Genomic DNA, 21216 nt, shown 5'->3' on the forward strand with positions numbered 1-21216 from the left:
TACCACAAGTGGATGGCTTTAACAAAGAGAAATTTATTTCCTCACAGTAAAGTAGGCTAAAAGTCCAAATTCAGGGCATCAGCTCCAGGGGAAGGCTTTTTCTCTGTGTTGGCTCTGGAGGAAGGTCCTTCTCATCAATATTCTCCTGGACTAGGAGCTTCTCGTTGCAGGAACCCCGGGTTCAGAGGACGCACTCTGCTCCTGGCACTGCTTTCTTGGTAGTAGGAGGTTCCCCTGTCTCTCTGCTTGCTTCTCTCTTTTATATCCCAAAAGAAACCGGCTGAAGACACAATCCAATCCAGTAGATTGAATCCTGCCTCATCAACACAACTGCTGCCCATCCGCCCTCACTAACATCATAGAGGCAGGATTTACAACACATAGGAAAATCACATCAGATGACAGAATGGTGGACAATCACACAATACTGGGAATCATGGCCCAGCCAAATTGATACAAACATTTTTGGGGGACACAGTTCAATCCATGACAATGTGTAAGACTGGTTTCTACAGTTTTATTTTATCTATTTATCATCAGATGTCATGAAAAGTTTATTTAAACTTAGTTCTCAAATTCAATCATATAATGAGATGTTATATTACTAATGAACAGCATTTTTATTTTCTATGTTGAATATATATTTTCTTCATAAAAATTTCAACTCATTAGTTGCTTTTTGGCAACTTTTTACCTCTAAAACAAGCAAAACCAGCAAAAAATAGTAAAATTAATTTGTCGAAATTTGAGGAAAGCTGATTCTTGAGCCAATCTGTATTCAGGGATCATATCCAGATTCTTTAAACTTGTTATAACCAATTAAATGCCAAAATGTGTATAAAGAAGCATTTTAGGAATGCATGTAAAGTTATTTGAACTTAGACAAAACAAACAGTCTGTTAAACAAACAGACAAAACCATTGCTCTATAATTGTGAAAATTTTAGTCATTGATAATGTTGGCTCTAGGAAATCCACCTGAATTAGGATTTACATCTTGTTTCTCTGAAGATTGGTTTTGAATGAACTTTAATGCTTTTTAAATTGTATAAAAGGGATGAACCTTTTAGTAAATACATATTCTCGTTGCCCAAATGATTGATTTTCCCTCAAATAAACTGATATACAGGAACGTTGGTTTCCTGAACCACGCATGAAGAATACTCATTGCTTTTCATTCATTTATTTGTTCATCTAACATTTCTTGAACATCCATGATAGGTCAGATACTGATACAAGTGCTGCAAGTACAAAGTTAACATAGGCAGTCTTCATGCTCTCACAGTGTTCATAGCTGAATAGATTGTAAGCAGGCATTTCTGTGCTTGTGTATGTAGCATTTGACACTGTTAATCACTCTTTTTTTCTTTACTTTTGTAACATACTATCTTGATGAAATCTTTTTCACATACATTGTGTATATTACCCCCTTTGCACTAAAATCTGTATAAAATAATCCCATTGATAACTCCTTACTGGACATTTATGGCTAAGCATTCTTTAAATGTAATCCCTGGGTGGTACAGACAGTTAACACTCTCAGTGGCTAACTGGAAGGTTGGAGGTTAAAGTCCACCCAGAGGCATCTCAGAATAAGGTCTGGTGATCTTCTTCTAAAAAGTCAGCCATTGAACACGCTATGGAGCACAGTTTTTACTCTGACACACATTGGGGTCATCATGAGTTGGAACCAGCTTGATGGAAACTTTTTTTTTTAACTCTATAAATGCATTAGTGTATCTACGGATCTGTCCTTGGTCCTCTGCTTGTTTTACTCTCTGATTAAGATGTGTTGCTATAGCTCCTTTTTTTCTCTCCTTTCCTTTCACTTTCTCTTTTTTTCAAAATACTTTTGAGTACTATATTCCAGGCACTTTTCTAAGCAAAGAGGCTAGAGTAGTGAACAAGAAAGGCATGCCTTCTGCACTGTTCGAGCTTACAGCTTGGTGAGGGAGCGAAACATTAAACAAATAATTCCATACATAATTGTAGATTATGCAATGAAACAAAAGTGCAAGATGGAATGAGTGTCTATTAGAGAGACTAACCCAGTCTCAGGATTAGAAAGACATTTTGGAGTAAGTGACAGTTATGCTGGGACCTCAAGGATGAGTAGTGGTTAGTAGAAGATGTGAAAAGCATTCCAAGCAGGGAGAAAACCTTTATGAAGGCCCCTAAGGAGTTTAGCAGGTTCAATAACTGAAAGAATGTCATTGCGGCTGGAGTATGGTGAACAAATTGGAGGGGGATGCAAAATGAGGCAGAAGAGGTTGGCAGAGGTCAGATCTTGGTGGAAGATCTTTAAACCATGTTAATGCTGTTGTACTTTATTTTAAGAGAATTTAGAAGATATTAAGGGTTTTTAGTTGGACAGTTACCCACTCAGATTTGTGTTTTAAAAACTTGACTCAGGTTTCTTTGTGAAGAATAGATTGAAAGAGGACAGGTGTGGATGTGCAGAAATGAGTTAAGAAGCTTTTGCACTGGTCCAGGCAAGAGATGTGGTGGTAATATAGATAATTAACATAGCAGCAGTAGACAGTGTGTGGACAGATTCAACAACTTTTTACAAAATATAATTGAAAGGATTTAGTAATCATTTTGGTTTGAGGAGTGAAGTTGAAGGAAATGTCAAGGATAAAATTTTCATATGCTTGTTGCTCATGTCTGTTTTGTTGACATTTTAGCATCCTGAACTCAAGCATCTTCAAAATGGAAGCCATTTTTTCCCTTTTCCAAACCAACTCTTCCTCCTGACTTCTTTATTTTACAAGTGACATCTCTGACCTCCAAGTGACCTAGACTTTTTTCTTTCTCATTGCTTCCTTCCAATTAGTCATCAGGTCTTAAGGACTTAACCTCTGCAACATCTAGCATCTCTTCTGTTTATTTTTGTTGTTTGCTTGCTTTGTTGTCTTTTTTTTTTTTTTTTTAATCACCACCACTATTGTTTTCTACTGGGATCTCATTACCTGTTGTCTTTATTATGGTGGTAATATACTCTTGTGGCACAGTGGTTAAGAGCTTGGCTGCTAACCAAAAGGGCCGCAGTTCAAATGCACCAGCCACTCTTTGGAAACCTTATGGGACAGTTCTCCTCTGTCCTCTGGGGTCACTGTTAGTCAGAATCGACTTGATGGCAGCGGGTTTGGTTTTTTGGTTTTATACGCTTGCTACATCATTAAACTGTGCTTTCATTGAAGTCCTCCAGCTTTTTGAGGACAAGAATTGTCATTGTCACTTTATATCTTTAGTACCTATCAGTGTGCATCTTAGCATGGTAAACATAAAAAATATAAAATGAAATGAAAATAAAATATTTTCCTTGTCACTTGTTTCTCCCACTGTAATTCTTATTCTTTACCACATATTTTTCTCTTTCTACAAGTCATTCAGGGACTTCAACTTTAGTTTAAAGAATAACTCAGTTTTAGGGCTCTGAGGTAATGGAAATCTGACTGCTGGTTTGTAAAGTGCATGAGTTGGGGGTTTTCCCATATTAATTTAATAAAAAATATACTCTTGAGCCTTTTTACACTGTAGCCCTCACTACCACAAAGAGCAGTTCCCCCTGCCCCTGGGAAGGGAACATAACTCATATTTAGTAGCATTCCCACTGCTGAATAAGTTAAAAAAAAAAAATACGTTTCTTCATTTGATGTATTTTATTTTTTAATTTTATAGAAGTATTTGCAGAATGCAATTTTTATAATCCATAATCATTAGTATGCATTTTTTTGTCCAGTATTTTCAGTAGCTACTTTACATGTTAGTATCTTATATGTACCCCTAGAGTGTGTTGTTTCATAGAAAGAAAGTTTGGAGGAGAAATATTTAAGTGCCTACTTTGGAAATATCTATTTTTAATTGCTTTGTATATCTTAATATGAACTTCATAATTTTTTTAAATTTTCTTTTAGGAATAAGAAAATTTTAAATAAGAAGAAATTGAAAAGAAAACAGAAGAGCAAATCAAAAGTGAAGACAAGAAGCAAGGTAAAGCTGCTTACAATTTATGGGGAATAAGGACTTTGTTAACAGTAATTTGAATAAAAATGCAAATATGTGAGTATAATTAGCAAACTATTCCATTTCTATGTGCTGAAGTATAATGTGGCGTAGGAGGCACATACGTAAATTTTAATTTTTAAATAGTGAATCTGTCTTGGGATAACCAACCTTATTGACACACTCAAAATAAAAATGAATGAAATAGACTAATTTTGATTTTTTACTCTTTTTGTACAGAAATGAAGATATGGATTGATAAGTGATTCTGAAATTACATTAAATACAGAAAGAGTGCCTAACAGATTGCTAAATGCTAGAAGCATACTTTTTATTTCAAGTTAAACAAAACAAAAACAAACTATATATATATGGGGGGGGGTGTGTGTGTGTATGTATTTACATTGCCTGTTTTAGTCTTCAAAGTTTTTTAATAATTTTTTAAAAGCTCCTTATTATTTGGATTTTACTTTTAGTTTCATCTGTAGTTTTGGATGTTTCTTGACCAGTAGCCTGGTAGTTAATATTTGGGTGCTTAAAATTATTTATTATTTATTCTTGTTGTTATCTTTAGTTCTTTGGGAAAACATACCTGTTTCTCTTCTCCCTTTTCACTGTCACTACATCTACTAGAATCTGAGTAAAATTGATTTGTGAGTTGGGACTTGGGTTTGGGTTTATCATTTGCTGTCTTGACATGACAAAGTAGGTGAATTTATGAGACTCTGGTACATCTGTAATGTTCTGAGTGTCTTTTGTCTGTTGGTGGCTGTGCAAATGAAAAGGCATCATAGAATATTTGAATTAGAAAAAGCCCACAAACAGACGGCAGAGTAAGAAGCTTTACAGTCCTGTCCACCCACATAAAAAGCATAAAAACAAGCAGAAAATGACAGTACTAGCATATCAAAACTTCGGTGAACAGTAGGGGGGTCATGACAGCTGGGCAAAGGCTTGCAGAACCATAGGAAGACTCTGAGACTTTTTTTTTTGGATACTGGGTTGAGCACCACACTCACCCGTGTTCTGCAGTCAGCTGGAAGTGGCAGCTATGTTTCCAGTTTGGAATCTTGGCCCCTGGTTCTAGAGTGAGCAGAGCACACTCTATTCAAGTATGGTGTTGGCCTGTTCGAATCAGTCAGGTGACTACCTGAAGGACTAAAGCAAAGTGCTTGTCCTTGTTTTGTCCGCCTTGGAGATCACTCAGGGCAAAGGAGTACCAGGCATAGCCCAAGGCATTGTAAGGTGAACTGAGGAGCTTGTGGTCTCCTGGAACAAAAGAGTGTGATAGAGAAGCCAGGGTCAAAACCCTAGGGAGAGAATTTCCTTGGGAAATTGGGGCATTTAAAGACACCCAGGTGTAGACCCATCTGTATGCCCAGGGCAAGATACGTGCCTAGAAAGATCTGAGGTAATCCTAAGCTTCTACCTCAGATGGATCTCCTGGCTCAGTGTATATCTGGTTAAGGATTCCCCCAGCATGGAGCCATTCTGCAAAGACTAGAAGAGGATTTTTTTGTTTTCAGTGGTCTTTCTTCCATTCGTTTCTGTAAAAATACTTTAGAAAAGTCACAAAGCTAACAGGTTACCACAGCCTTCAAAAATAGAAAAAGAGAGGAAAGGATAAAGGAAGAGAAGGAAAGAAAAAAAATCCTAGCAAACCTTGAGGAAGAGGGAAAACTTGAATTCTAGAAATACTATATTATGTTATTCAAATGCCCGTTTTCAACAACAGAAAAACACAAGGCATACAGAGAAATAGGGAAGGATGTGTCATTCAAAGAAACAAAATAAATAAACAGAAACCATCCTTGAGGAAGACTAGACATTGGACCTTCTAGGTATAGATTTTAAAACAACTTTTTAAAATATGCTCAAAGAACTAAAGCAAACTAGGGTCAAAGAACTAAAAGAAATCAAGAAAATGATGTATGAACAAAGTGAGAATATTAACAAAGAGGTAGAAATTATAAAAATAAACCAAACAGAAATTCTGGAGCAGAAAAGTATAATAATTGAAGTTAAAAATTTACCAGCAGGGTTCAACAGCAGATTTGAAGAAGAATCAACAAAATTGAAGGTAGGACACTTGAAATAATTCAGTCTGAAGAATGGAGAAAAGAGCAATTAAAGAAAAATGAACGAAGCATAAGGGACTTATGAGACACCTTTAAGTGGACCAGTGTATGCCTTATGGGAATACCAGAAGGATAGGAGAAAGATAAAAGGCCAGAAAGACTATTTGAAGAAATAATGGCTAAAAACTCTCCAAACTCAATGAAAGATGTAAATTTGTACTTACACAAAGCTTGTTGAACTCCACGTAGGATAAACCCAAGAAGATCCATGCCAAAATACGTTATCAAACTGTAGAAAACCAGAGATAGGGAATTTTGAAGGCAGCAAGAGAATAGTGAACTGTCACTTCTCTTCAGAAACCATGGAATCCAGAAGGCAGTGGGCTGATATATTTAAAGTGTTGAAAGAAAAAAAAAAAACTGTGATCCAAGAATCCTGTACCCAGCAAAACTGTCCTTCAAAAATAAGGGTGAAATGAAGACATTTCTATATAAACAAAAGCTGAAGGAGTTCGTTACTCTCAGACCTGCTCTAAAAGAAATGCTAAAAGGAGTCCACTAATTTGAAAGGGGAGGATACTAGATAGTAACTCAAACCTATATGAAGAAATAAAGACCTTCAGTAAAAGTATTTTCAAGGACAAATAAAAAGGCTAGTTTTGCTGTATTTTTGGTTTATAACTGTATTTGCCATATTTTATATGATATAAAACAAGTGTATAAATAATAATGATAAAGACGTGATACTGGGTGCATAATGTATAAAGGTGTAATTTGTGGCGTCGGTAACATAAAAGTGCAGGGGAGAGAGATACACAAACAAAAGTTTTGTATGTTATTGAAGTTAAGGTAGTATCAATGTTAAGTAGGTTGTTATAAATCTAGGGTGATAAATCACCATGATAACCACAAAGAAAATTTCTGAAGTGCACAAAATGACTCACCACAAAAATCAACTAAACACATGATAAAGGGACTGTCTGAGTAAATAAGGGACAAAAAAGGTATAAAACACAGAAAACAAATAGCAAAATGCCAGAAGTAAGTTCTTTATCAGTAATTACTTTGAATGTGAATGGATTGAACAATCAAAAGGCCCACGTTGGCAAATGGATAAGAAAACGTGACCCCTGTTGTGTATTGTCTACAAGAAACTCATTTTAAATCAAAAGATACAGATAGGTTGAAAATGAAAGGCTGGGGAAAAAAAAAAAACTCCATGCAAAAAGAAACCAAAGGAGAGCTGGGATGGCTGTGTTAATAACAGACAAAATAGACTTTAAGTCAAGAATTGTCATAAGAGATAAAGAAAGACACCTTGAGAGACTAGGAAAGGAAGAGCAAATGAAGCTCAAAGCAACCAAAAGGAAGGAAAGGTTAGAGCAGAGATAAATAAAGTAGAGAATAGAAGAACAATAGTGAGAATCAACTGATACCAAAACAAGTGTTGGTGAGGATGTGGAGAAATCAGAACACTTTTAAGTTGCTGGTGGGAATGTAAAACAGTGCAGCCCCTGTGGAAAACAGTGATAATTCCTAAAAAAAAGTTAAACAAATACCGTGTGACCCAGCAATTCCATTCCTAGGTATATATCAAAAAGAATTGAAAGCAGCAACTCAAACACATGTATACCAATGTTCATTACCGCATCCTTCACAATGGCCAAAAGGTGGAAACCGAGGTACCTTCAACAGATGAATGGATAAACAAAATGTGTTACATGCATACAATGGAGTATTATTCAGCTATAAAGAGGAATGAATTCTGATACATGCTACCACGTGAATGAACCTTGAAAATATTATTCTAAGTGAAATAAGCCAGACACAAAAGGACAAATATTGTATAACCCTACTTAGATGAAACATGAAGAATAGGTAAATCCATTGAGATAAAAGAAGATTAGTAGTTACCAGGGAGTAGGAGGGAGGGGCATGGGGAGTTTTTTTTAAAAAGAGCCCACATACAACTCCAGTCTAAGTCAAAGTACAGTACTAGGAGCCTATTAAGGTCAAAGCTGTGATGCTTAGTGCTACAATTTCATCACTTCAGTAATACACAATTTTTACTTTGACACTGATGCAGAGTCCTTTAAACAAATCAAATATTTTAGGGGTTTTTGTGTGTGTCTGTGTGAGAGAATGGAAATTTATTTATTTTTTTATTTTAAACTTTCAAGAGCTAGAAGTATCATGTCTTTTAGCCTCCAAGAAGTTATCCAATCTAGATGTTTGTTTATATGCTTATTTTAATTTAATTGAATTTTATTCTATTTTGGTGAAGAAAAGGTTGACTTCTGCCAGTTTTATTGTGTAACAGTGAGATGCTTAGTTTACAAGGCTTGGAACCAAATGAAAGTTTACATTTTAGCTCCCAAGATATTTCTTCAGCCTCTAATGGTTGACTGATAGATATGTTTACATTTGTATTAGCATTGGGTGGCTTGGTTTGAAAAGGGCCACAGAGATAGTTGAAGTCTGAATTCTTGTTGCGCTAACAACTAGAGGCAGAATTACAGAATTATCCTTATCTGCTATGTATTTATTTTATGACTGAGAAAAATGGCTCAATGTGACCAAATTTTGAAGTAGATTCAGTATTCCAGCAGTTATTTATCTTCAAAGTAAAATGTAAACAGTTGAGTTGTAGAAATTCGTTTATGAAAATATATATTTAATGTTTAGCTACACATTAAAATAGAAGTTTACTTGTGGCTTATGTTGTCACTTATTTGGATCCTGGTGATGTAGGGTGATGATTCCAGGAAAGAGCAAGCAGGTTGGCAGAGAAAATGTCCTTATTTCGTGACACCATAACTCAGAGCTTTAAGAGAAAGTTGGCGATTCAAATGAGCAAGGACTTCATTGTCCATTTTCCTGTGCATTTCTTTAAAATAGAGAAAGGAGACCTTGTATTAGTTTCCAAGGGCTGCTGTAACAAATTGCGACAACTTTGGTGGCTTAAAACAACAGAAATTTATTCTCACAATTCAGGCCAGAAATCTGAAATTAAAAAAAAATAAAAAATAAAATAATCAAGGGTTGGTTCCTTCTGGAGCCTGAGAGGAAGAAATCATCCTATGCCTCTCTCCTAGCTTCTGGTGTTCTCAACAGTCCTTGGTGTTCTTTAGCTTGTAGACACATCACTCCCATTTCCACCTCCATCTTCACATTACCTTCTTTTCTGTGTGTGTCTCTGTGTCTTCTCTTCTTATAAGGAAACCAGCCATTTGATTTAGAGCCCACTGTAAATCCAGGATTCTTTCATCTTCGGATCCTTAACTAATTACATCCGCAAACACTCTATTTCCAAATAAGGTCTACATTCTGAGGTTCCTGGTTGACATGAAGTTTAGTAGGAAAATATTCAACTCATTACAAACCTTAATGCCAAATTTGAACAACTGGAATAAAGATGCTTTTGGCTTTAAACATCCAAGTATACAGTTGCATCATTTTTCCATTTGCTTTTGCTGGTGTAGATTTGACCACTGAGGAATCTAAGCCAGACTTTCTTTCTCCTATGTGACTATAATTCCTAATTTTTGATGCAAAAGAGAATTACTATATTACTAGCACCAAGCAAATAGCAGTGTTTTTGAATTGGCATGAATCTTCATGAAAATTGGATTAAAGTTCACTCTAAAAATATAGGGGGTGGGTATTTGAATTAGGTGAGACCTTAAAGATCAATGATCTGTTCTGCTACCTAATACAGATATCTTCTCTGGAAAATCCATCTAATTTTTTATTTTTTTAAAACCACTTTTAATGACAAGAGCTCACTTTCTCTAAGAGTCTCTTTTCTGTTGAACAGTGCTAAGAATGCTAGACAGGAGGAAGAGGAGGTCCTAACTATGATTTCTGAATAGCTCTACTTTTGGCTAGAGAAACAATAGCTTACCTGGACCTTTGTATCATATTTTAGTTTCAGAGACAATAGTTTCTTGGCCTTTTTATTTAGTGTTCTTGCTGCTATAACTAAGAGTAATCTACTTCAAAGTAGTAAACCAACCAACAAACAAATAAAAAGGTAGAAGGATGGAGTTTATTTGCTGGTTCTGTCTTGAGATACCGGTGGATCCAGGGATTAAATAATGTCATCAAATCTATGTCTTCATCTCTTGCCTCTGCTTTCCTCTGTGTGTGGGCTTACTGTCTTTGGCTGAGGAACAAGGCTGCTGGCAGCTCCAACTTCATTTTCTTTAAGCAAGAGGCAGAATCTTCTCCTAGTTCTGGGAGAAAGTCTTAGGTAGGATTTTTGATTGACCTGGCCAGAGAGATGGGGTACTTTGGTTTGTGAGCACCCTGATGGGCTGGCCGTACGTAGTGGGGAGAATTGTTTACCCTAAAGAAAATTGCTAACAGATAAATATTATGTATGCACTATATCACATCTCTCATTACTTCTCCTGGAGGGCATTCTTAATATACAAATCAGTCTCTAACAAATACATTGTCATTCATGTTTCCAATCTCTACTCCTTTCCACTTTTTAGTGCTGGGTGCAAAGTTAAAGTATGGGAATCTTGAGCATCTTTTTAAGTTCTTTAGAGATTTCATTTGATGAGTCTCGGAAAAGAGGTGACATATGATATCCAGGAAGAGGTGGGATGTTGAGGTGTTTATCCCTTCAGTCCTGTTTCTAACTAGCTTTGTGCTCTTAGTAGTTCATCTTTCTTTTCTTGGCCTCATTTTCTACATTTGCTTTTTGGGAACTGCTTGTGAGAGTTGTGTTATAAGTAAATTTATTCATTTATTCCTCAAACATCAATTGCATGTTGACCATCTGCAGCCATTATGCTAGCTGTTTGGCATACAGAGATGGATAATATTTCCTGCTCATGTGAGCATATAAAATAGTAAAATGGTGTTGTTAGTCTCTTTGCCCTCTATTGCTGTTTCTGGACTATTTTTCATCCGCTCTTTTTTAAAAAGTCATTTTTAAAAATGCCATTTGTTGATACTTCTTTATATCTTTCTTTATTGCTGTCATTGACCCCTCTATTTCTCCTCATCCATCAAACATCTCCTTTCTTCAATTTCCTTCTTACCTAACTTATATACCACAGTCCATCTTTTTAGAAAAACTGTTGCTTTATTTGTTATATTAGTTCCCTGTAGCTGCTGTAACAAATTACCACCACCTGGAGGCTTAAAACACTACAAGTTTATTTTCTTACAGTTCTGGAAGCCAAAGTCCAAGATGGGTCTCACTGGGCTACAATGAAGGTGTCGGCAGTGGCTGCATTCCTTCAAGAGACTCTGGAAGAGAATATATTTCCTTGTCTTTTCTAGCTTTCTCTAGAGTCTGCCCTCATTCCTTGGGTTGTGGCCCCCTTCCATTTTCAAAGCTAGTAGTGGTTTGTCAGGTCTTCTCATGCTGCCTCATGCTGACACTTTTCTCTCGTCACATCTCCTTCTCTGACTGTGACCCTCCTGCCTCCATCTTTCATTTGTAAGGACCCTTGTGATTACATTGGGCCCACCTGGGTAATCCAAGATAATCTCCTCATCTCAAGATCCTTAATTTAATCAAATCTGCAGAATCCCTTTTGCCATGTAAGGTAGCATATTCATAGATCCTGGGGATTAGGATGTAGACATTTTTGAGGGCCATTATTTTGCCCACCACATCTCTCTTTTTTCCATGTATATTTGTTGCTCATTTGACAAAACTCAGTCCTGTATGAATCCAGCTATCTTTTCTCTTTCCCAGCATGTGAGTACCATATATTGCTGAAGATAGTTAAACAAGAGTTAATTGATACTAATACACATTCACGATCACCAGTCTTAAAGGACCCTCTTAAAGGACCCTACCATACTGTCCTATCATTTTTTCTGGTCAAATGCTTCTCCCATCTTCTCCTATGACTATTTCAACCCTTTACCACTTTCCTCAGACCTGTGCTAAATCCTGCCCTCCAGCATATGACCTTACTTCCCTACAGGAGAAATGAAATCCGTTACACAGGAACCTTCCGCAACATCCTGCTATCAGATGTATCTGTCTTAGGTCAGGTTTCTTAACAGCAGAGCCTTGACACAGGGGTTTAAAGTGTACAATTCAGTGAGTTTTGAAATATGTATACATTCTTGAGCCACTGCTACAATCAAAGTACAGAACATTTCCATCATCCCCACAAGTTTCCTCATCCTTCCCTAACAACCCTGGCTCTAAGCAGGGTTAGATGTGCTTTCTGTCACTTTAGATTACTTTTAATTTTCTGAGATTTCACATTAATGTGATTATACAATATGTACTCTTTTGCATCTAGCTTACTTAGCATAATGATTTTGAGCAGTGTCTGTGTTGTTGTAAATATCAATTATTCATTCCTGTTTTTTGCTGACTAGTATCCCATTATATAGTATATCACAATTTGTTGGTCTGTTCACCTGTTGATGCATATTTGGGTTGTTTCTAGTTTTGGCTATTACAAATAAAGGTGCCATGAACGTTTGTGTACTAGTCTTTGTGTGGATATATATATGTTCATTTTTCAGGAGTAAATACTTAGGGGTGGGATGGTTAGGTGGTTTTTACTTTGGTGATTGACCAGAAGGACTCACAAGACTCAAGGCTAAGATTTGTTACAGCAGAGGATACAGAGCAAAAGCAACAGGAAAAAAGATATGTATCACTGGAATCTAGGGAGTTAAAACACAGGCTTCCTAGTCCTTTTCGTGTCTAGGGCCTCACAGAACCTCAGTGAACTCCAGGGACATGTGTTGAATGTCTCTGCCCAAAGAAGCCCATTTGAGCCTTTACGGTTCAAGGCTTTTATGGGGGTCTGGTCATGGTGCAGTGGTTAAGAGCTCAGCAGTTCGAATCCACCAGCCACTCCTTGAAAACCCTATGGGAAGTTCTACTCTGTCCTGTAGGGTTTTTGTGAGTCGGAATCAACTCAATGGCTATGGTTTATTTTTTTCCACGTTAATTCCCAGTTGATTCTGCATCATTTGATAAAAAGTCTTTATTTTTTCTAGGTTGGTTATTGCCACGTTACTCAAAAAATACTGTAGTGTAGTAGAAAGGGAAGGAGCCCTGGTGGCACAATGGTTAAGTTCTTGGCTGCTAGCCAGAAGGTCAGCGTTTGAACCCACCAGCCACTCTGTGGGAGAAAAGATCTGGCGATCTGCTCCTGTAAAGCTTACAGCCTAGGAAATAAAAATTACACCCTAGGAAACCCTATGGGGCAGTTCTACTCTGTCTGTAGGGTCACTGTGAATCAGAATTGATGAGCACGCAACAACAATAGAAAAGGTACTTTAGATTGAGTCGGTAGACTTAGGTTCAGTCTTTACCATGTCACTTATGTGACCTCTGCAAGTCAGCCTGTCTAATCTTTAATATTTTGTTATTTAACATGGGAGTTGATGATGATGAAAAGAATATGACAGTAAAGTACTGTATCTTGTATTTCAGTCTGAAAACTTGGAGAATACAGTAATCATACCAGATATCAAACTACACAGCAATCCTTCTGCTTTCAATATATACTGCAATGTACGCCATTGCGTTCTGGAATGGCAGAAAAAGGAAACATCATTGGCAGCTGCGTCTAAGAACTCTGTGCAGAGTGGAGAGTCAGATAGTGATGAAGAGGAGGAATCCAAAGAGCCCCCTATCAAGCTTCCAAAAGTAAGTCACTGGCTTCTATTTAGATGCATACTTACAGGTGTGTGTGTGTCTGTGTGTGTCTGTGTCTGTGTGTGTGTGTGTGTTTGTAGCTAAAATACCTTGCTTTCTGTAAAAATAACAGGGCCATGTAAAAACAGGCCTGGGGATAGACCAGGAAAACTTTATGCAACTTTATAACCAGAGCACTTATAAAGTCAATAGTGGTAACTCAGTGGGGAGGACTTGGAAAGCCCAGACAGGGAGATCATTGGGTTGGAGTATGCTATAGGGTATATTAAAAATGTACAAAAGCAGAGAGTAGATGTGCTGGCATGTAGTCACTGAGCCATTGCAAATGGAAGTGGAACTCTGAGACAGTGAGCTGCCATTAAGGTTGGCACAGGAGGCAGTACAAACGGCCACAAGCCGAGAGCTGTGAAAGCTGGGGATGCTCCCCTATGGGGAGGGGGCCCTAAAAGCAGGTATACATTTTTATTTTTCTTGAAATAGAAGTAGAAGGGCTCCTGGCTGTGCGGCAGCTAAACTGAGAGCTTTTTCTTTTGCTGCCTAAGGTTATAATTTTACTTTAGCTATTTTGGCTCCCCTTGCTAGGAAAAAATTATATAAAAACCCACAGAACTTCTGTGTTACTCTTATGTCAGTGTTTTATTTACCAGAAGCATATAAGCTAATTGGTATAGAAACATGTAGCAGAAAAAACTATTCTTAATATACTCTGTACTGTTAAATATTGGTATATTTTAAGACTATAATGTTATTTAACAAGTAGTATGTACTTTTTCTACATAGTAGATGTAGTTAGTATTTCTAACAGAATAGGTGAAAATATTGACGTATTTTAAATGCTAACTATCAGAAATGATTCATGTATATTACTTTTTTCTAAATATATTTTAAATGATTCCTTTATTATAAATGATTCGTGTATATTGCCTTTTTAATAAACCAATAACAAAACTATTCTTTGAAAACATACACAGACACACACACACAAGATATCATGTAAATATGATTTCTCTTCCACTTCTCGCGCTATCTATTCCTAAGTGCACCGCTCTCCTTAGTCATACTGTCAGGTCCTTCTTCTCAGCAGTGACTTGCTTTTTATTTCATAGAACAATAGAAGCTTTGTGAACTCCTCAGCTTCTGAAGCAACCATATTCAGATACCCTTATCTCTTCCCATTTCAGAGTGGGACCCTTCTCCTTCCCTTATTCTCTTTTTCTGTAATGTCTGTAATTGCTGCTACTTTGTTTTCTTCTACTTAAAACAAACATGCTCATCTTTTTCATGTATTAAGCCCCTCCTGGTAGGGACCATGGTCTCTAATGGTGATTTCTTATGCTTAATTAGGGAGGTTAAGAAAAAAGTAAATAGATTAGGTTGTGAAGCTACAGATCTTAATATATTCTTGATAAGAATACTGCTCTGTATGCGGGTAAAACACACTGTACTATAGTAATCACCCTGCTTAAGGTTCAGTATTGAAAGGTAAAATAAAAACCCGGAGAAATCTTTCATGCAGATATATAGCTTTTGAACCATAAATTGTGCTTCAAATGAAAAGTATTGTAGAATCAAGAAAACTGATTCTTGATTTGTTTTTAAAACATCAGTATAAATGAGTATTGAAGAAATAAATTATCAGTCATTCTTCAGACTATTTTTCGGCATCATTAGCAGAGTCAAAAGTAGAGTACAAAGAGTCACTAAAGGGGCTCTTTCAAAGAAAATTAAAAGAAAATCAGATAGCCCAAATGAATAAGAATGAGTTTTTTTTGCCATGTACCGACCCATTGGAAGACAATATAGTGGTTAAGGACGTGGATTATGGAATCAAACTGCCTGGGTTCGTATGTTGTTGTTTTGTGTTGTCAGGTAGATTCTGACTCATGGCAACCCTGTGTGACAGAGTAGAACTACCCCATACAGTTTTCTTGACTATAGTCATTACAGAAGTAGATTGCCAGGTCTTTCCCTGCAGAGCTGCTGGGTGGGTTTGAACCAGTAACCTTTCAGTTACAGCCAAGTGCTTAACCATTGCGTCACCAGGACGCTTAGTATTCAAATACCCCCACCCCCTGACGAAACAAAAATAAAAAACTTACTGTGATTCTGGGAAAGTTATTTTACCTCTGTGTGCCTGGGTTTTTCATCTGTAAAATGGGTATGATTATTACCTTATAGGGTTGTAGCACAGATTAAATGAGTTAATGGATGTCACGTGCTTGAGAGAACAATTCCTGGTACATAGTAAGTGCTCAATAAATGACAGCTATAATTACAAACGTCAGGTTAGGTGCAAACAAAATGTATATCTGCAAGTGAATTTGAGTTACTTATTAAGGAACTCTTAAATTTATTAAGTAATACTTTATATCTAAGGAAAGAAAACTTCTGGAGAATCAGTGAGATCATGTGATGAATGACGTATGGAGAGGGAAAAAGAAGCAATGGGATGCCTTTATACAGAGGAAATCAGAGTACTGTGGGTTGGGGCATGGGCTCTGGGGAGTGAATCTTTGAGGTGATGTTTTTGGCAGCTGTTAACAAGACATGAAGGATTGGCACAAAGAAAGAGATGGGGCTTTTAGGTTTGAGGTGATGGGAATTTGAGGCCAGGTGAGAAATGTTGGCATTTTCTTTTCTGTTAGACCTTTTTTGTATCTCTACTTCAAATGCTCCTGTCTTTTATCTCAGTTTCTTCTTTTTCTTTGTTGCTTCTCCCTTGCTCCTGCATGTGTAGCTGCTCGTTTTTCTCCTCACCTGAGGTTTCTTTCTCTTCTACTCCTTTTTTCTCCTCATGGTTAAGACCATTTTTATTTGTAGAAGTATCATTTTAATTCAATTTTATTTTTTCCCCTTCTTGATGTTTAGAAGTTAAATCAAATTTGATTTTTATGTAGACCTTGGTTGTCAGGTTGTGTGTGTGTGTGTGTGTGTGTGTGTGTGTGTGTGTGCATGCATGTTTTATGGGTAGTAATCATTGATATTTTTTAAAGAAGTTTTGTTACCCTACCTTAATGCTTCTATATTGTTTTTTTACCCCCTACCTCCCGAAAAAGTTTTTTGCATAGATTAAACTTTCTTTTCACAATCTGATTTCCAGATCCTCTAAAGCTTTCCATATTTTATAGCTACATAGTTCTTTTAATGTTTGTGGTTGTTACTGGGAATATACATAGCAGAACATACACCAATTTAACATTTTCCACATGTACAATTCAGTGACATTGATCACAATCTTTGAGTTGTGCAATTATACTCACCCTACTTTTCTGAGTTGTTCCTCCCTCATTAACATTAATTTACTGTCCCCTAAGGTTCCTATCTAATCTGTTGAGTTGCTGTTGTCAATTTGATCCCACATAGGTAGATCTTAAAAGAGCATAATCCTCGAGGTAGACATTCTTCCTAGTTAAGCTTAACTATTGTTTGGTTTTAAGAAGACTTCAGGGATATTTTTGGTTTAAGGTTTAAAGATTGTCTCAAGGCAATAGTTTCAGGGCTTTTTCTAGCCTCCATGGTTCCAGAAAATCTAGATTCCATGAGAATTTGAAATTCTGTTCTGTGTTTCCCCCCTTTGGATCAGGATTCTTCTATAGAATCTTCGATCAAAACGTTCAATAGTGATAGCAGGGCACCATCCAGTTGTCATGGCAAAGGAGGCAGGTAGTTGTTCATGGAGGCAGTTAGGCACACGTTCCATTTCTTCTATTCCTGACTCTTCTTCCTGTGTTGCTCCAGGCGAATAGAGAACAGTTGTTGTAACTTAGATGGCTGCTTGCAAGCTTTTAAGACCCCAGGCACTATGCAGCAAACTAGGAGGTAGAACAGAAGTACTAAACATGATATTAGGCTGGTTAACTGGGATGTCCCATGAAATCAGGACCCTAAAACTCCAAACCAAGAAACTGAAACCCGTGAGGTGTTCATATATAAGCAGCCTCAGCAGCTACTCTGTTTTTGGTCATTCTTGTCAATATAGCTGTCAGACAACTTTTGCCATTCAACTTTTTACAGGTGTACAACTTACTGACAGCAGTTACATTAATTGACTGTGCAACCCTACCCTAAATCAATGCGATTTTTCCATTACCGTAAACTGAAAGTCAGTACTCTATAAGCAGTAATTCCCTGTTGCCCCCCTCTCTCCCATCTCTGGTAGCCACTGATAAACTTTGGTCTCTGTATACTTGCCTTTTCCTGTCTTTTAATATAACTGAGTTCATACAATATTTGTCCTTTTGTGATTAGCTTATTTCACTCAGCATGATGTCTTCAAGCTTCATCCATATTGTAGCATGTATCAAGACTTCATTTCTCTTACTGGCTGAGTAGCATTCCATTGTATGTATGTACCACATTTTATTTATCTTCTCATCCGTTGATGGGCATTTAGCTTGTTTCCACCTTTTGGCTATTGTGAATAGTGCTGCAGTGAACCTTGGTGTACAAGTATCTGTTTGAGTTTCTGCTTTCAAGTCTTTTGGTTATATACCTAGGAGTGAAATTGCTGTGTTATGTGGTAGTTCTGTGTTTAGTTTTTTTAGGAACCACCATGCTGTTTTCCACAATGGCTGTTCCATTTTGCATTCCCTCCAGCAATGAATAAGGGTTCCAATTTCCTCACATCCTCGCCAACATTTATTTTCTGGTTTTGTTTTGTTTTGTTTGTCTTAGCCATTTAGTGGACGTGAAATAGTATCTCATTGTGGTTTTGATTTGCATCTCTCTGATGGGTAATGATGTTGAGCATCTTTTCATGTGTTTGGTGGCCAATTGAATGCCCTCTTCGGTGAAATGTCTATTCAAGTGCTTTGCTTGTTTTATGATTGGATTGTTGGTCTTTTTGTTGTTAAGTTTTTGAAGTTTTATGTGTATTTTGGTTATTAGGTTTTTTTCAGATATAAGGTTTCCGAAGATATTCTCCCAGTCCATAACAATATAATTTTTTTAATAATAATACTTAGGATTCGTACTTCCCAGCTAAACTCATTTGAGGCTAGTCATGTCACACATTTTGTTAAAAGACGTAAGCTTATGCAGACTTATTTATTTATTTAGTAAATTCTTTTTGATTTTGTAGCAAGCATTGTATTATGCTCTGAGAACAAAAAGGTGACACTCAATGTCCATCTTCAACGAAGTATTGTCTAGTGGGGATAATAGTCATGTAAATAGCCAACTTTTCTCCCAGTGCCTTGAGGATTTATAGGGGTGTGCTAACAACCTGACTGAAAAAATAAGGAGGTAACACTGACTAAAGATGCACTTTCAGGCAGAAGAAACGGCATCATTAAAAAAGTACAAGTAGTCTATTTTGGCTGGAGTATGAGGCTGAGATATGGCAAGAGACAAAGAGCAGGAGCTAGATCATGAAGTATCTTATGTGTCATGCAAAGGATTTCAGACTTTGTCTTGTGGTGCAGTGCTTCTTCCTACTATTAAAAAAACCCATTGCTGATGGAGTCAGTTCTGGCTCATAGTGACCATATGGGACAGAGTAGAACTGCTCCGTAGGGTTTCCAAGTAGCGGCTGGTGGATTTGAACTGCCGACCTTTTGGTTAGCAGCCGAACACTTAGCCATTGTGCCGTGAGGGTTCCCTTCATTCTATAACCAAAAACAAAACAAAACAAGACCTGTTGCCATGGAGTTGATTCTGACCCATAGCAACCCTAGAGGACAGAGTAGAGCTGCCCCATGGGATTTCCAAGGAGCAGCTGGTAGATTTGAACTGCTGACCTCTTGGTTAGCAGCCGTATCACTTAACCACTGTGCCACCAGGGCTGCCTTCATACTGTAGTAATATATAAATCTACTTTTGATTTCTTTTTAAGCTTTTCCAAATGTATTCTATATATATTAGAACTGATTCTAGGACTTTTTTTTAGAACAAGATACAATTTCTAATGGCAAAGAGTTAATAATTATTAAAGGTAAACACGATATAACTAAATGTTTATGTTCGTGCTTATTAGTGAAATAACAAAGCCAACTTTGGGAATGCATGATTTGGTGGGAGCAAAGTAAAACCTTGAAAGACTCATTGTGTCATTTTTTCCACACTCTTCCCAGCAGTGACGTTGGATTGGCTGTGTTAGGTAGTTGTTTGTACTTTGTGTTCCTTCATCTTTCAAGTACAGCAGAGAGCTTTTAGTATTTAATTATTCAGAGGCAATAGTAAAGGTAAAATTCAGTAAATTTGCTAAAAGACTATTCTGAACAGAAATGGAAGGAAACCATGTGTTGGGTGGTTAGTTATAGTTAATCACTGAAAAGCATTGAAGTTTAGTGTCATCTTATTATATAATTAATTACTATTCTGTTTAAATGTTACATTTATTAGTTTATTTTTCTAATTATCAAAGAAGTGCATATTCATTGTAGACAATTTGAAAAATGCAGAACTTTTTTAATAAAGAGGAAAGTAATTTCTAAAATCCCATTACCAAAAAATGCCCACTACTACTATTTTATTTCCTTTCTCTTTTTTTCTACGCACATATTAAAGAGTAGATTTATTTCTGTGCAAATGAAATCATACTGTATTTGCAGTAGTATTTTTTTTCTCTTTATACTCTTCCTTCCTAATATTATGAGGAAGAAAGAAGTATAGAGTGTTCTCTGTAACTCTAAGATATTCTTCAAAGCGTAAAGTTCACTTTCCGAGTTCATATTTATGGTAAAATATTCTCTGCTCATCCAAACCTCATAAAAAGACTTATTTCAGAACACCTTTGTTTCCTGTCTTAATAATTCAGAGCTAAATAGTAATATTTCTTTAATCATTGGAAAACCTGAGGTTGATTTTTACTTTGTTGTATGTTAAGTACATATTACTCTTCTGGGAATGAATTCATTTCTCCCCTTATTTAAAAAAACAAAAAATGAAAAAAACAACATGAGCTGGTATATAAATGATTAGTGAGACTCCACAGTGTTTAACCTAAGCAGGTGGGAAATTCTCTATCATGATCATTATGACTAAAGTTTTATGGATATGACTCATTAAAATCAGCTAGTACTCTGTCTTACACAGCCTCCCTGAGTTGCCTGTTGTCATACATTTGCTATTACGACTTAAACTTACCAGAGAGGCAACTCAGGGACCTCTTCCGTAAGCAGTCTTACTATTCTGGCAAGTTTCAGTAATTTCTCTGTCACTAGAGGAACCATATATATAAACAAACCCTATCCAAAAATGTCTTCTGTGAAATGAAGAATCTTGGGACTATGAGAAGTCATGGTTGGTTGTAGAGTAAGCAGTTTTAAAGATTGGTAGGATGTAGTTGTTTTCCAATGACCTGAGAATAGAGCCCTACATTTTGTACTTTAGGAGATCTTTAACCGCAGATTTCTGTTTCTTCTAAGTATATAGGCAGATGGAAATCTTGGACAGCATGTTTTTATTTTTTAGTCCATTCCAGGAAAAGAAACTATCAAATGGAAAAATGAAACTCAATACAAGCACTTCTGTA

At 36.6% G+C, this 21216-nt stretch overlaps 1 protein-coding gene across 8 annotated transcripts in view; it reads left to right on the forward strand.

Annotated features, from left to right (window-relative positions):
* Window positions 1-21216, forward strand: part of MYCBP2 (MYC binding protein 2) — a 308219-nt gene that overhangs the window by 38205 nt on the left and 248798 nt on the right. For all 8 annotated transcript variants that reach the window (XM_023726707.1, XM_023726708.1, XM_023726712.1 and 5 more), the window contains exons 2-3: window positions 3920-3995; window positions 13518-13733. In XM_023726707.1, the coding sequence (XP_023582475.1) occupies window positions 3920-3995; window positions 13518-13733 (292 nt within the window). The remainder of the gene's footprint in view (window positions 1-3919; window positions 3996-13517; window positions 13734-21216) is intronic.

The sequence above is a fragment of the Trichechus manatus genome, unplaced genomic scaffold (assembly GCF_000243295.1).
Source record: "Trichechus manatus latirostris isolate Lorelei unplaced genomic scaffold, TriManLat1.0 scaffold00013, whole genome shotgun sequence".
Lineage (NCBI taxonomy): Eukaryota > Metazoa > Chordata > Mammalia > Sirenia > Trichechidae > Trichechus > Trichechus manatus.